This window comes from Acanthochromis polyacanthus, chromosome 5, assembly GCF_021347895.1.
Source record: "Acanthochromis polyacanthus isolate Apoly-LR-REF ecotype Palm Island chromosome 5, KAUST_Apoly_ChrSc, whole genome shotgun sequence".
Lineage (NCBI taxonomy): Eukaryota > Metazoa > Chordata > Actinopteri > Pomacentridae > Acanthochromis > Acanthochromis polyacanthus.
The window spans coordinates 10768398-10785016 of record NC_067117.1 but is presented as its reverse complement, the minus strand read 5'-3'; the positions used below and the strand labels follow the sequence as shown (position 1 = coordinate 10785016).

General features: G+C 40.9%; 1 protein-coding gene across 3 annotated transcripts; it reads right to left on the bottom strand.

The window, feature by feature from the left end:
• Positions 1-219: 219 nt before the first annotated feature.
• brpf3a (bromodomain and PHD finger containing, 3a) lies at positions 220-12561 on the bottom strand. Of its 3 annotated transcripts, none has more exons than XM_051948834.1 (13): positions 12174-12561; positions 8416-9935; positions 8007-8163; positions 6960-7091; positions 6338-6466; positions 5934-6246; positions 5507-5827; positions 3564-4118; positions 3420-3477; positions 2650-2732; positions 2368-2465; positions 2115-2269; positions 220-2022 (listed from the first exon to the last, which is right to left on the bottom strand). In XM_051948834.1, exons 2-13 carry the CDS (start codon positions 9918-9920, stop codon positions 1839-1841), a joined length of 3690 nt encoding a protein of 1229 aa, XP_051804794.1. In that variant the 5' UTR covers positions 9921-9935; positions 12174-12561; the 3' UTR covers positions 220-1838. The 3 variants fall into 3 exon arrangements, with proteins under 3 accessions (XP_051804794.1, XP_022063695.2, XP_022063696.2); XM_022208003.2 differs by having other exon boundaries at positions 8416-9939; positions 12174-12560; XM_022208004.2 differs by having other exon boundaries at positions 2368-2441; positions 8416-9939; positions 12174-12560.
• Between the last annotated feature and the right edge of the window lie 4058 nt (positions 12562-16619).

Sequence of the window (16619 nt, the reverse complement as noted above, 5' to 3'; positions counted from 1 at the left end):
ATTATTTGTTGCTGGAGTAACTGAGGTAGTTCCTTTGAAAATGATTCACAGTCAGGCAGTCCTGATGTATTCCACTTCACAATGTTCTCATTATCCAGTTTTCTTTTTCTTTTTTTTATCTTCAAATAATTCCCCTAGCCTGAAGGAAACAAAGATGCCACAGTGATCAACTGACCCAACAGCATAGAAGTGTTCTTAAAAACATGCCACACACATGCGCTTGTTTCAAACAGCATTTATTCCTGTGTGAGAAAATATTGTCTCAGGCAGATTGTAGATCTTGCAGTACAATTTAAATGGCAAGATCAAAAATCTCCTGTGCCACCAAGAAAAGAAAACAAACAAAAAAAAAACTTGTAGGCCACAGCTGCCTACGGAGTTAAGGTTCTTGTGCCACCTCACTTCTAGAGAGTATGTTCCGACATGTTGGTGAATACCATCACTATTACAAAGAGCTACTGAGCATCATACATAAATCTTTTCAATATTTTACTTTTTAAATAACACTCTCGACTTCCACAAATTATAAATTAAATTCTAAACTTGATTTTTGCATTCCTTAAATTACTTCATGTAAGCCAATATAAACATACATTTACATATTTACAAAACTATACACATGCACTTTTACTACACTGAGGTTGTATACATATATATAAGCTGTACACACACACACGCATACACACAAGGGTTTTTGCCACGCATATGGCTCCAGAAGTCACCAGTCCTACAAGTTTGTTTTTCTTCTTCTTCTTTTTTTTTTTTTAAACAGACTGTTTGTGCTTTTCAAGTCTTCTCAGCCAGATTTGAAAACAAACGCAAGTTCTTCAGTGAGTGATCGCTGTAGACTTTTTCCATGAGAATCACCTCCATAGTGGCTTCACATCTCACTGACCTGGTAGCTGCACCGGGCACTCCAACACTCACAATACAGTTTCACAATATGGAAAAATAAGTAAACGCCTCTAAAGTCTCACCGACAACACGTCATAGCAGGACTGAAAGGTTCAAGAATGTCTGCGCTGGCAGCGGTCGGAACACAATTTATCACTGCAAAATGTTCTTTCACACTCATCTTGTATCTGCTGAGTAAAGAAAAATCAGCTGCTCAGTAGGTAGAATAGATGTGCTAAATACATAACACACTCAAAATATGTTCTTGGAGTCAAATGCAGAACCAGCTTTGCTCAACTTTAAGCAGAGTTTTAATTTTGATGTGATATCAATTGAAGACATTTTATAACAGCTAAATAAATGGAAGATATGAAAGAAAGGTTTAGTGCATTCATTTGTAAAAAATACAGTTTACTTACTACTAGAAGTAGTATTGTTAGTATTATAAAGGACATTTTGAGACAAAACCAAACCTAACTTTCAGAGTCCAGATATGACGTGAATATCAAGTGAGGCTTTCATACTTCATCATACACATTGACATTTCAATGGTAAATACAATCTAAATATGTTTTTGAATCAAGACAATCCCTTTGACGATTAAATAATTACACTTTCTCACTAGAGTCTTGACTCACTTTGGCCTAAAATAAAAACTTCGTAAGAACACATAGCGACAGTGGTTGTGTAAAACCTTTTTCTAAAAAAAAAAATGACACGGATATAAGAGCAAAGTAATCTACGAAAAAGTCTTTTAACACTTATTCCCCCCTCAATTTTAAATATCAGAGCAACAGTTTTAACGCGAGAACCTTTCAGAAACCATCAACAGCTGGAAATCTCCTTTGTTTTACTGTCCCACTGTCACTTTTAAGAGCATTGAAGAAGCTTCTACACATATAACCAAGCAGCTTGTTTAAGATGATGAAATCGCTGAATAAAATTTATATAAAAGTGGAGGGAGTGAAGTTAAGGTTTCCTCTCACGTGGTTTAAATGTACCATAGCCCGGTCATAAGCAGTGTGTACAGACTTGCGAACGCTGGGTTTCTTTCCTTCCATCAAGCGCAGTTTGTCTACAGTGTCATCCATTCCCATCGGCAGTAGTTTGTTGCGAGGGAGCCATTGCCTGAAAAAAGAGAGAGAGAGAGCGAGACAGTTTTCAAAAGGACTGCACTTCATTGATTTCACACTCAGCTCAAGGTTGCGTCTGAATCTTACCAAGTTCTTTTGGCGTCAAAGAAGAGCACCAAGAAAAGCTTTTCGCCTTCCTCCAGTCGTCTCCATTCACCTAGTTTGAGCACCTCCACGGGAGGCACAGGAATGGGGATGCCGTTGTGGAGAAGCCCTTCCTGGGGCATGTCTGGGTCAACAATCTGTAACGACGGATAATGTCAGCGATGGTAAAATGAAAAATGATTCCTGTCTATGAATATGTGCACACCACACACTGTAAGATCAGAAACATCCTCACCATTGCTGGGTATGATGGATATCCTCTACATTTGGCCCAAACTAGATCCAGTGGTGAAAGCTCGGTCTCACTATCTAAAGACAGAAGTGTAGACTTTCCTGTGAACAGGATATTCCAATATATTCGATTAATATCTATTCATGACAGCTCTTGAGCCCAAACTAAGAATTGAATGGAAGTGTACTGCTCAAGATATTTGCCAGTGTTTGTTCTTGTGTGCAGCTTCCAATAAACACACAGAAACAGAGGACAGTATTTTGACTGCCCTTTCATGATACACACCGGACCCAGAGAAGTCTCCATTCTCATTGCTAGGATCTTTAGCCAAAGCAGGTTTACCCCGACTCCGTTTGGGAGGGCAGACACTACAGTTGAGAGGAGAGAAAAGCAACAGACAGTAGTCATTTAAACTTGAAGTACAATTTATAGGAAGAAGAAAGCTACAATTCAGAACCTTAGAATTTCAAAGACAATGGGCCTCAAACAACATTTTAATTTTCCTTTTCTAAGCTTCTCTTTGGCTTGTATAAATGTTCAAGTTGCATTCAGCAAACTCCAATAACTGCACAAACTTGTCATCAATTGCTTGTTTCTGGCAGATGAATACCACGCAGATATGTCTTTAAAATCTTGGCCTTTCATAGAAATGCAGTTTTAGGTCACTTGAAACTGCCCTCTTAGAAAACTCCGTACAGAAATCCTGGTAAAAAAATGTCAGGCATATAGAAGTTGCAGCATAAAATATGTTCTAAAATCTATAAAACCTTAACAGTATCAGTTTTTGCATCGACTTTGTACCATATACAGTACTTACATAAATTGATTTGCTTCATTTTTACTCTCTAAATTCAAATTAAGGGCATTCAATGTGAAATCATTGTAAGTCAAACAAGTGTTTTGTCCCTTCTGAAAAAGGCCAACATATGTACTTGACTCATGCATGTGGTAAGTACAACAACAGCTGCTAATGCCACAGATTCTTTTACATTGCTTGTACGAGCTGCTACACTGTGTCTGTAGAAGCTCTTGTTGCCTGAGGTCCAATAACTCACCTTAGGTTTGGGTCATCATCATCGTGGTCTGTAGAGGTGTGCTTTCCATTCGTCAGGCCTTGCAAACCAAAAATTAAATGATGACAAATGTGGACATTCTAGAAAGTCAAATGTCTGTAATTCAGTTATCTATTGTGTCCTTACCTTCCTCGCTGGGTGGTGGAGGAGGTTTTTCTGCTTCCCCCTCTGAGCTCTGGCCTCTGGACCTCAGGTGGTGCGAGGAAGGAGAAGGAGGTGCAGGCGAGGCGGTTGGAGTTGGAGGTAGGGTGGTGATGTTGTTAACACTCGGTGATTTTGGGCTGGCGGGGGTGCTGTCCACCCCATTGGATTTACCCTCAGGAGTTTTGCCATTCTGCTGTGGGGAGGACTTATTCTTTGTCATCCGTGCCCCATTTTTAGCTTTCTTAAACAAAACGGACGTGCGACGACCAACTCCAACCAAAGGCAGAGTTGGGGGTGTGCCCAGTGGAGTGACCTCGTGAACAGCCTCTGGCTGTAAAGATGGTGTTTCTCCAACTTCAGCCTCATCTTCACCTTGGCTTTTGCTTCCACTGCGGGAAGATCTCTGGCGCTTGTAAGACCGTCCAGGTGACCTTCGGCCTCCAGTTACAATACCCAGGACTGGGGGCTCCAGAGGAGCATCTCCTGGCAGCGGTGATGATACGGGGCAGGTGAGCTCTAGCACAGGCGGAGAGTCATCTGGATCAAAGAGAAATTGATCACATGATCATAACTCCAGATTAAACGATTTTTTTTTTTCAAATTTATAGTTTATTGAAAAGCACATTTATAGTTTACATTCAAGATACAATGGATATGTTTCCAGCAGTTTTGCTTTTCCATTTTATATAGAAGAACATAATATATAACTACCAAATAGAGGAGCAAGGGAACCCATTCATTGACATATCATGACAAACAATGGTATATGTGTTTACGTTAAGCAAAATCAGATCTTACAGGCTTTACATATTCTGTCCATTTGGACCACATTGAGTAAAATTTGTCCAGTTGTAATTTGAGGGTAGATGAAATCTTCTCCATAATAAAAATGTCTTTCACGACATCAATCCAACTCTCTATTGTTGGTCTTTCAGGTTTGAGCCACTTTCTTGTAATATTTTTTTACTCGCCGTCAACAGAATATTGATGAGTTTTCTGTCTTTTTTGCCAATTGTTTGAAGGTCTACTTTACCCAGGTACATTGTAGTAAAAGATGGGAGAAAAACAATATTAAATATATTTTGCAAGTGCTGATGAATGTCCAACCAGTATTCTTGTATAACCGCACATTCCCAAAATATATGAAAGTGGTTGGCTGTATTCTTGTTGCATCTCCAGCAGGTATCTCCTATTCCCTGGTACCTTTTCTGGGCTGGTGTAACAAAAAATCTCATTGTGTTTTTCCATTCGAATTCACGCCAAATATTCGACCCAGTCGTGGTCCACTGAGTCTGACATATGTAAGTCCATTCCTCTTCCGTAATATTAATTTTTCCTTCTGTTTCCCATTTCTTCTTTACGTAATATGTGTTCCCTCCTTTACCCACCAGGATGCTGTCATATAATTTAGATATGATTTTGGTAGGGGAAATTGGTTTTGTTATTGACATAAATGTTTGTAAAAATCCTTCAACCTGTTGATTTTTTATGTTTTGGTTAAAATAGTGTCTTATCTGTAAATATCTGAAGAAATCTTCAGAGTCCAGTCCATGCTTTTGTTTTAAACATTCAAATGATTGTAGTGCCCCTTTATGAACAAAGGAGTTGTAGTCTGTTAATCCTTTTGAAATCCAAAATTTAAATCTATTGTCAGATTAAACGATTTTTAATTCATAAAATAAATCATCATTTTAAATCTCCATTCGTTCACTAGTTGCAGCTTTGCTCCTGTGTTGATTGGCTGTTTTCTGTTTTATACAGTTGTAATTAGAATGTATTCGGCTTTAAAAGAACTGACTTTTCAGTTACAGGCAAAAGAATTATCAGAAAAACAATAAATTGTCAGGTTAACTGATAAAATAATAATTATTACTTCAATGCTAAGATTAAACAACAGTGCTATCGTAAATGAAAAATGATTTTACCTGTGGACACTGTTGTTAAAGGTCCATTATCCACACTAGTCTTCTCCTTTTTCTTTTCTTTCTCCTCCTCCTCCTCATCTTCCTCTTCTTCTTCCTTTCCTTCGTCCTCCTTGTCATTTCCATTCATGGACTGAGCGTTTTGCTGCTGCTGGTTCACCTTCTGTTTCAGATTGTTGATCTCTCGCCGCAGCAGCCTGATGCGTTTGGTCCGGCCCCCACTGGTACGCATGGACGTGACCATGTCCAGTTTATCCAGTAAAGCCTTCAGCTGCTCATCTGTGGTTAAATGCAGTCTGTTCTCTGGGTCCAGCAGAGAGTCGACTGCACAGATCATGAAAGAAACAAAGAGGCGGAAAAAAGCCAGATGATTAAAAGAAGCATGTGGGTTTGTTAAAAAAAAAACAATTAGTCCCCACAATCAACTCACCATCATCCCACGTACAGTTGTAGAAGCCGTGTTTATTCGGAGCCTCTGTCAGGTGCATGCCAGTGCTGGGGTCCAGGCCAATGCTCTGAGACTGTCTGTGGGCATGACGGAGAATAGCTCCACCCACCTCCCGCAGCTGTAAGGCTGTCCTGTGGAACATGGTGTCCTTTGAGTTGTACTTGAGGCAGTTGGAAATCATGAGGTCGAAGTCCTTCTCGAGGTCAGCGATGGAGCAATAGGCATGCCCGTCCAGCTTGTGACGCATGGTGGAGAAGTCCATGGGTTGGGAAATAAACTCCAGGTAGTCTGGGACCTCAGTGAGTCATAACAAAAATCAGAATGTCAGTCGAGCTACCAAAGAAACAACACTGCTGAGGACCGTGTGTAATTCTGACTGCACCAACCTCTGATAGATTAACCGGCTGAGAGAAGATTTTGGAAGTGTCTTTCTCTTGCAGTTGGTCCAGGGTGGATCGCAGAAGCACTAAAGCAGGAGTCAACTTCAGCTCCAGAGCAGCCTGCTGAATTTTCATCTGTGGGTGATGACGAACACAGACAGGAGAGAGCAGAGGAAGAACAAGGTCACTCCAGAGGCTTCAAATGAACGACAGAAAACAAGACATTCATGCTCTAAACATTTTTTCCTTAAGCATCCAGCTACTGATTAATTACTTAGTCTAATTATTATTTTTTGCAACTAAATTATGTCTAAAATAACAAAAACCATTTCTGCGCCACAGGAACATTTAAATAGTTTGCTGGATCAGATCACCAGCTCATATTGTAAAAGTATTCAAACTGTCACTGCAAAATATTCAACAATTATTCACATTTGAGAAGCTGGGTTTTGTGGAATTTTGATTGAAAAATTACTTGAATGGCGAACTGATTATCAGAAACGTTGCAGATTAAGTTATTTCGCAGTCATTTTACCTCAAACACATGATGCTTATGAATGACAATACTGGAATCAGTAAAAATACTCCAGATAATTATAAACTGTGGCAGACTTCCTCTTAGGCGCACCTGTTCTCTCTTTAGCCTCTCTCTCTTGCGGATGAGTTCCACCAGAAGCCTCGCTCTCTCCAAGTCTTGCCTCAGCTTCTGCCAGTATCGTAGTTCCTCTCTCGCAGCGCTCAGCTTCTCATCCGGCTCCCTCTGGACATGACAGAAAAAGCACAAAGACATCAGGTGTCTGATTCGGCTTTAAAGTACATTAAAATTATGTTTAGAAGAATGTTTCCTGCAGCATTTTTGTGGCGCACAGACCCAGGTTTGCTCCTGAGCCAATTCCATGCTCAATCAGTTTCCAACTAAATAAATAAATAAAATCAAGTCACCTGTATTTACAATCTGCAGTTGCAAAGCCAAAGTTGTAAGATTGATTTTTTTTAAATGAAAGTTAGATTTTTTTCATATAATAAAAGACTTTTTTTCCAGTGATAAATCATGTTTTAAAGGCTCATAAAGTGTGGACAAATCTCTATGTCCACTTTAAGCTCTTAACATCTCAAGCGTCCCCTGACAATTCAAATGAGCAGGAAACTTCACAACTTTTTAATGACGTTACCCATCTACAGCGAGAACTGTGAAGGGTTGCGGGGAGGCCTGCCATCTATCTCAATCAGTCGCTGCAAACTGTGAGTTCTGGGCTTATGTTCGATTTCAGCGTGTGAGGATACAAATGAGGTGTGAAGTGGTTTTGATTCAAGTGACTTGGCTGACTCTGATTTGAACAGACTGGTTCTCTGAAGGCCTCATACTCTATTTGCAGTCTCCACCGACAGTCAAATGTAAATGTACTGGTTTTAACACTTTGCGGCGCTGCATTACCGTGAATATAATGCCTAAGTCAAAACACATAATTTGTAATCATTGGTGAAAAGACAGAAAATGCTGCAGAAAAAAACTGCACTGATTATTTGCTTGGTCACACTTTAGAAACCCTTGAAACTATGAAACATTATCAAAATACATGCAGTACTATTCATGTTTATATAGGCACTATTTAGCCATACTATTGAGCTGTTTTTATGCACGATAACAAATAGTCTAACTGATATCTCTCCTCACCTGTTCTGCAGTCTTGTGGGCTTGTAGATGGGAATGAAGTCGCCGTATTAAAGGCATCCCATTTCGAGACTGTCGTTTCAGTAACCAGTAGTTATGAAGCCTCTGCATGAACTGATTCTTCCTCTGGACATCAACTCCTGTGCAGATCTTGTTCAGCCTGTCGAGATGTAATGCAAGAAATAAACATTAAAGGCTTTATGGAAACAGTGGTAGATGTACTATAAACATCATCACACTTTATGATAAGATAATTTAAACTTATATATTTCTGTAAAAAAAACAACAGCACTCAGTTCTCATTATCAGATAAGAAATGGCAAAACCTCTCTGACCTCTTTGAGGCAGCAGGCTCAGTAAATTAGTGCAGTATGTGGGCTATGCAAATTCTGACAGTATGCAAATGTCACACCTGTGAGAGGGGATCTGAGGCACGAGCAGCACAGGAACAGTTGAACGGCGTGTCCCACCAGACCCCTTTGTATTCTTCTTTTTCTGGCCTTTGGTTCCCTTCTTGTTCTGTGGTGAGGGGGGGCTTTGAGTATATGATCTCTGACCCCGATTCCCCCTGCCACCCACCAGCCTCCCTTCCACCGACTCATCTCCAGAGCCGTCCCGCCGAGACCCAACAGGAGAGTGATGCTCGCAGAAAGCAGTCTTCTTCACAGAGAAGGTGGTGCCATTAACACCCGTCTCCCGGACCGGGTCTATCTTCATAAACAAACCCGCCTTCTGGGCGCAAGTGACGTGAAAAGCTCTGTAACAGTTGGCTTTGTGGCACTGAATGGATGCTCCCCTGCCTTTCTGCTTACACAGGTAGCAGGTGAGTTTCCAGCGAGCTGTAGGGATGTTCTTGACGCCCTCAACGGGCTCCAAGAACACAGTGTTGGCAAAGCACACCTCTGGGATCCATATGGCACAGACAACATGGGCCCAGCGTCCATCACTTGTCTGTTTGAAGGCACCTCCTCGGTTGGGACAGAGCACACAGTCTACAGGGCGGGAGGGGGACTGCAGGCAGCAGCGGCACAGCCACTGGCCCTCAGGTACGTACGGCACGCCGTAACACTCCTGGTGGACGGCCAGGTTGCAGATGTCACAGAACAGGATGACGTTACTGTTCAGACATTCGTCGTCCAGGCAGACGCAGCAGAAGGCATCCTCGTCCACGGCGCTCTGGGAGAGAGCCTGGCTGCGGGACTCCAGGATGGACTCCCTCTCCAGGCGGTCTATCAGCAGCTCAAAAGCGTCCGGAGGGACAGAGGCGTGACCATCCGACACCCGCTTTTGGTTCACCATCTCCAGCCAGGCTAAGTCCTCCTCGTCCATGTCATACTCAGCCACGCTGTCCTGCTCCTCCCCAGATTTTTCTATGTAGCGGTAGTAAGCCGCCGGGAGAGGAGGCGCCTCTGAAGGGGACACTGAACTCAGCACACGGAAGGTGGGCTCAGGCAGGGGGCTTTGGTGGGACGGGTGCTGGAAGGAATAAGTAGATCCTGTGTGCTGCTGGGAGCCAGACCGCTGGTTCTGGTGAGATGTGTTTTTACCGCTCCTCTTGTTCTTACTGCTCGAGGGTTTCCTCCACGATCTGGTCTTACTCTGCGTTTGCTCGCTGTTCTCTTTGTTGCTGTTGCACTCAGCAATGTCCTGGGCCATCATCTCGTCCTCTGTAATAACTGGCAGAGGATCCGTGATGTTGATCCGATGGAGCCTTCCATCGAGGTCCACTTCCACTATTTTCTGGGCCTGAGCGTATGTCAAAGTCTCCCTGGATGGAGAAAGCTGCAGTCTGTAAGGCGAGGGGGGCCGCAGCTGGCCAGATGATCCCCTGCCCCTTCCTCTCCCTCTGCCTCGACCCCTACCCATGGTGAGTCTGCTAACAACTGTCTTGCATTCCCACCTCCTCACCTTCCGCATGGGACTTTACACCAGCTGCCTGACAGACGGAGGGGAAGAAAAAAAATGTTTAATGCAATGATTGAAGTTGCTGTGTCAACATTATTTTCTACTTTGTGTAATTATCTGCTGAGATTTACGGTAGCTGCTTTATATTCATACTGGAAAGTAAATGGAAGATATAAAAGCTTGGACAGGAACCAGAGGGCTCGTAATCTTTGTACTGAGTATGATGAATGTGAGAATGCAAACACAGTGAATACTATGAAAAGATACTTGTCAAATTTCTGCTTGAACAGTCTGTCTAGCGATTATTATGGTTTATTTTCATGCAGCCATCAGCCGAGTGAAATGTTTTCAGGAATGATGGTGCCTTTTTGAATAATATTTTAATATTTTGCATTTTACTCCAGTCTGACAGTACATTTGCTGTAATTCAGATATCACGCAACTGTAACCTCACGGTGAATACATCTGAGTTGCAATGGATGCGACTAGAAATGCTACATATTAAATTACCCTCTGGTCTTGATTAAACCAATGAAAACTCATCACTGTGAATCAAAGTTGAAAACAATCTCTTCATTAAAGTGGCTCTGATGCAACTCTACACCGCTGCTTCCTCTAAAATGTGCAGATTTACTTGTCATCACTCAATGCAGCTGAATCTACAATTCAGCTCGAACACAGTAAAACTAGTCTTCTTTACTCGAGTTCTGGTGTTGGAATAATTCAGCTAAACATGACTGACACTGCCATCGGTACACTGCAGTTTCAAGGCAGACATGCTCAACCTGCAAATTCATATTTTAGTCTTTAAAAAAAACAATATCAACTGAAAACCTGTGTAATATAATGTAAATCTAATTGGGAATTTCTCTATTTAGGGACTGCATGACTTTCTCCTCTTCATTTGCAATCTACATGTTACCATTTTTAATAACCCCCCTACAAAGAACATTTCTGCTTTTTCTAAAAATTTGGTTTGTGCAATTAGGCTGCCTCATCTGTTTATTTTTTGGTAAAATAACCATACTAATGGCAACGCTCGCCTTCCTGCACTCTGTGCATGCCCAGACATAATACATTACTTTAACCCTCCTGTTGTCTTCGTTTACCGGCACTAAAAAATATTGTTTCCTTGTCTGAAAAAAATCCAAAAATTCAGCAAAAAAATTTCCCAGATTTCTGAAAATTTGCAAAACCTTCAAGAAGAAAATCCCAGTAATGCCTTAAAAATTTCCCTTTAAAGTTTTATTTTAAAAAAAATACCCCCAAATTCGGCAAGAAAATTCTGATAAATATATTCAAAAATCAGTACAAATCTTCCAAAAATTCCTAAAAATATCTAAAGTGATTACATATATATCAGTAAAAGTTCTAATATTTTCTTTAAGAACATTCCCCCCAAAAAACCTAAATCCAATCCAAAATTTTTCTATATTTTCAACCTTTAAAATGAGTCAATTTTGACCCGCAGGATGACGCGAGGGTTAATTTGATCTTGGAACTAACACTAAACAAAAAAACACTGCTGTAAATAAGAAAATACATTAAAAAGTAGCTTTAATCTATTAATAATAAATTAATTAATAAACAAATTCTGCCCCAAAGGTTTGTCTTATCGTCTTTCCGTATGCCTGTTATATTTTTTGAACTGGGACATTCTAATTTCTACGTAAAAGGGGTCAACTGTGGTGCTGTGATGTGTAATAACAACACGTTACCTCAAGCACTCTTGTTGCACAAACACAACTACAGCAACCCGTCCTGCTGCATGCATCTCAGCTGTGCCCCCATTGGTCCAATCAGGAGTCTGTACCGCGGCCGTACGTCTCTCCCACCAATCAAATCACGGCACCTTGTTTTTTTCCCCCTGTTGCTGTGCGTAGTTTGGTTGCACAGCGCTAAATACCAACCCGAGTATCTAACATCTGTCAGCCATTTTAAGCGCTCAACAGCAGAGACAACCGCTTGTATTGCAAGTTGATTAGCAGCCCAATTATACATGCAAGCAGCGACCAGAGAGCAGATGCGCTGTTTGCACCGTGCCTAAAATGCATAAATTAACTGCATGTATATATTAGATCACGACATTGTGAGTGTGCAACGTTCCGGGCATTGCTTTGTACTTCAGACCCTTGCAAAAAGACTGTCTCTCTCGCTGATGAGATAACGTTACTCGGTCGGACAGGACACACGGATGTCGTGTGGCAAAAAACGGCAGAATTTCTAAGCAACGCTGAAAATGCTGAAAACACCAGAGTCGTTTACCTTGTACGACCGTCCTCTGCAGTGCGAGTGCCAAACAGAATAACTGCACCTAGCTAAATGTCAGCTAGTGACAGACTACAACCGAGGCGGACATGCTAGCCGTTAGCTTAGCTAGCCGGTAATTTCAGGAGCGACAGCGTCATCTTCAGCACTCCAGCTCTCCGCCGGGACGTCGGTTGGACACACAGGCTCGACCCGGTTTCATTGGTGTGGTTTAAACCTTTCAAACGGTGGTGGTTAACAACTTGGGGGCAGCAAAATCCCGAAGATATCAAATTAATGTACCTTGGATGAGGCTAAATATTCAGTCAAGATGGCTTGAAAAATACGCCCCTTTAGAAAAAACCACCTCAGCCAATGGGAGGAAGCCGCTTCACCTCGCACGCAACGCGCACCGGCTTCTGATTGGTCAGCGCGGTAAACCGAATTCATCGGACTCGGCGCTTAGTTCACCACCGAGAAAAGCGATGGCATAAACAACGAGACATTTATTGCGCGCCTTCTGGCCTAATCTCCATCTCCCCCAGACCACTTTACACACCTTTTAGACGTAAACGCGAGCGCTGCTGTGTAGAGCTTATATCAGGAACAATCCAATAACCAGATAATGAAAATAGAATATCAACTGCATATTCATATACACAATAATGTTACTGCAAATTAGAGGCCAGCAGATATAGAAATACTGAGATTTTCATAATTACTGGTAAATTCTGGTATAGCGTTAGTAAATTTTCCCAATACTAAAATCTATGATGTTGTTAGAAGAAAACTTTAGTCAAATGTACAATTATTGAAGCCTTTTGTTTAATGTATCTGCAGTAATACATATCCTCTTAAGCTAATTATAAGGAATATAAATAATCAGAAGGTCGAAAATCATGGTGTGATTCATGTGAGGAAAGTCCACATGTGAAATGTCCAAGGCAACTTTAATAAGATTGTTTTGTAAGCCCTCTGTCTGTCCTTACGCTTGTTAGAAGACAGTCTGCAAGGCCCAAACATCGCAAGATGTACCTAATTGTATGCAAGGTAAGGTGTTTTTGGACAATGTTTAGATGCTTTTAAGAGCAGCTCAGTTTGGTTGGACTGAGTACGGTAGAGCTGCGAGTAGACCAAACTTCGCTGACTGTGCTCATTTTCTTCTTCTCAAGGGGGAATAATTTACAATAAATCAGTGAATCTGGTAGTCAGAAAAATTCTGCACCACAGATTTGAGCTTGGACATTAATTTATGACCTTGGCAGCAGTAGTTTGAAGACATAAATGTCAATTTAAGATTCACTTCAGAGCTTCAACGATCTTTTTTTTTATTATTATGGATTGATTTGCGGACTGTCCATTTGATTAACTGTTTTGCCAAAGCTATAAAGTCAAAAAGTAGTGAAAATGCCAATTCAAATTTCATAGAGCCCAAAGAAATAAATATCCAACCTGTTCAGCTAGTCTCTACTTACTAGCTTTTCTGATGCTTTCGGTCATTATCACTCTTCTTATCAGTGGATTTAGTTTGCTGCAGCAAACGGATGGATCAATGGATCAATTAACAGTCTTGAGGTGCTGCTTTTGTTTTGTAATTTACTAAAGTATCTTCTGAACCTTCTTCTGTTTTAAATAAACTGAGTTCCTTAGATGAAGTTAAAGGCCATTTAAAGAAGTTTCAAACTATCTGAACATTTTATTGTTATGATCCCTGTTTCAGCATCTGCCCTTCTTCCTCCTTCTTATTTTTCCTGATCTGACCTGTCTCTTTTTGGCTCCCTCTGTCTGTCATCTCTCCCTCCTGTCTCTCTCCCTGTTCACTCGCCCCCTTGCTCTCCCGGCTTGACCTGCCTGCACTCTGTTACCTGCTGATTACTGCAATGAGTGTCAGCTGCAGGGCTGGATAGTGGAGTAATGGTTAGCACTTTCGCCTTGCAGCAAGAAGATCCCCAGTTCAAATCCCAGGGTGGGCCTGGGATCTTTCTGCATAGAGTTTGCATGTTCTCCCTGTGCATGCGTGGGTTTTCTCTGGGTACTCTGGCTTCCTCCCACAGTCCAAAAATATGCTGAAAGATTAGATTGCCCGTGGGTGTGAATGTGAGAGTGATTGTTTGTCTGTAGCCCTGTGACAGACTGGCGACCTGTCCAGGGTGTCCCCTGCCTTCGCCTGAGTCAGCTGGGATAGACTCCAGCACCCTCCGTGACCCTAGTGAGGATAAAGTGGTGTATAGAGGATGGATGGATGGATCAGCTGCAGTAATCAGCTAACTCAGCTCACCTGCTCACTACCTCACCTCACCTTGGTCATTCACTCACACTCTGCCGGATCCTAAACTCATATCCTATCATGGGCTCTCTCTTTGGATTTGCTTCCCCACTTTTTGGACTCTATTTCCCACACATGGACTCAGTTCTCCTCACGGATTCTCATCAGCCCTGCTTCAGTCACCAGCCAGTAGTCACTGTCTCGTCTCCATTTACCCCTGGATTTCCTCAGCCTGGTGTCCTCTCTGTATTCAGTTCCCCGCATCTTATGAGTACCCCTTCTTTAGTTGAGCCTTGTGAATTCAGTTTCGTTTTGGTAGACTTCAGTTTTTGTATTCATAGTGTTTATTGTAGAGTTTTGAGTTGTTTGGTTTAGTTCTGTCCCCTCAGTTCAGTTCTCCATTTATGTATTGGTTTAGTTATGGTTTAGTAAATGAATCTCTTGCCTTTATTTTCCTGCCTGCCAGTTTCTGTGTGTCTGTGCTTGGGGTCTCCAGCTTCCCCTCCCATAACATTTATTTCACTACCAAAAATTATGTTTGCTATCATAACAACAACCCTGAAGTAATTGAAGTAATAGATCAAATTAGAAAATTTCATAGTCATTTAACATTGTGCTGGGATATGTGCATATTTTTAACCTATGATAAATGGAAGTTAAGATGTGCATGTGTGAATTTGATATATTCTCAAAAATGATGAAAATTCTTTAAAACTTCCTTAAGATGCTAATGTAGGTAGATTCATTTACAGATTAAATATGACTGAACAGTGCCATTAATTAATATAAACTGGGCTCCTGCACATCTTAATTTCTGCTTGTGGTCCTGCATTTCGTTTTTCTTTCTCACACAATTCTTTATGCTTCTACCAGCTGATTTGACAAAAAATGATTCCATTAGAATAATTGCAGCTAAATTTGTGGCCTGATCATTCAGTTGATTTTAGATTTGACAGTAATGTTCGAAACCTATGAAAGCCAACAATGATTTTTTCTAAATTACTGCTGGCAGGAATAAACACACTTACTTCAAATTACAGGATGATCTTATGCCAGTGCTGAGTTACAATCATCTCCTCATGCCAGCTGGCTTTGGTTTTATTTATTTATTACTGCCTGCACAAGCCAGTTCAAACTGCAAAACATTTACTGATGAGAAGATCACTGGCTGACTCAGTTATTCAGGTTCTTTCTCCACATGAGCCATAAAACATCCAGCGAACTCCCACGGACTGATTCAGTCTGCTGTTACTGCAGAAACAGTTCCTGGTGTTTAAACAAAATCAAACACAGATTGGCTTATATGAAGCTGTATCAAGTTTTTCAGACATTGACAGAGCACAGGTTCCCATTGCATGTTTTTTTTTTATTTATTTATATCGGTAAAAAATCAATTTGTAGAAATTAGCATCAGTGAGCTTAAACTAATGTATGGCCTCTTGTCAGTTAATCTGAAACCATCTACAGTAACCTGATAGTTCAAATCTAACTGTAAAATACAAAATAAAATAAGCAAATAACTAAGTAAATGAAGAATGAAAGAGAAAGACAGAATGAAAGAATAACTGAGGTGAACAGCCCTGTTTTTGTTTGTAAAAGATGAATCATACATGTAAAAACATATGCAGCAGTATTTTAGTGTTCTAAACCTGAAAAGGACTAAATATTGATTTTTGGAGCTGTACAGAAAGAACAACCCCGCCATCATTTTTTTATTTTATTGCATCACATTTTTAGTTTTCATTTGTGCTGCATGACAGACTTGCTCATCTTTTCAACACTTTGCAGTGCCTCGAACACCTTTGTGAGATCAGGGACACTTTCCAGTAAAGATAACTTGTTTGTGTTCAGATTTCTAAGAGACTTTCTTCACTCTGAGTTCCTCTATTTATTGCTACATTTATCCTTCAGGGCTTCCTTTGGATTTCAAAGAGCAGAGAGCTTTTTGTGTTTTGTACATCTTTGTAACATTTCCAAAGGCATGCAATACACGACATCAATGAAATACTGTTTGTATTCGTCCCTTTATTGTACAAATGTGTCGTTAACATTCCTTCTACTACAGCAGAGCTTCTATGTACAAATATTGCTGATTTATTACCTTGAGACATATATTGCCTGAAGTGCTTCAGATATGGAAATTAGTTTACATGAATTTTAAATATCATTCAACTTATGGCTCTCATCTTAACTACAAT

Coding starts and splice junctions, on each gene's coding strand:
- brpf3a (XM_051948834.1), bottom strand. CDS start 9,920: ATGCGGAAGGTGAGGAGGTGGGAATGCAAGACAGTTGTTAGCAGACTC. Junction 6,247..6,337: donor AGCCGGTTAATCTATCAGAG/GTTGGTGCAGTC, acceptor TGACTCACTGAG/GTCCCAGACTACCTGGAGTT. Junction 4,119..5,506: donor TTTAACAACAGTGTCCACAG/GTAAAATCATTT, acceptor TCTTTGATCCAG/ATGACTCTCCGCCTGTGCTA.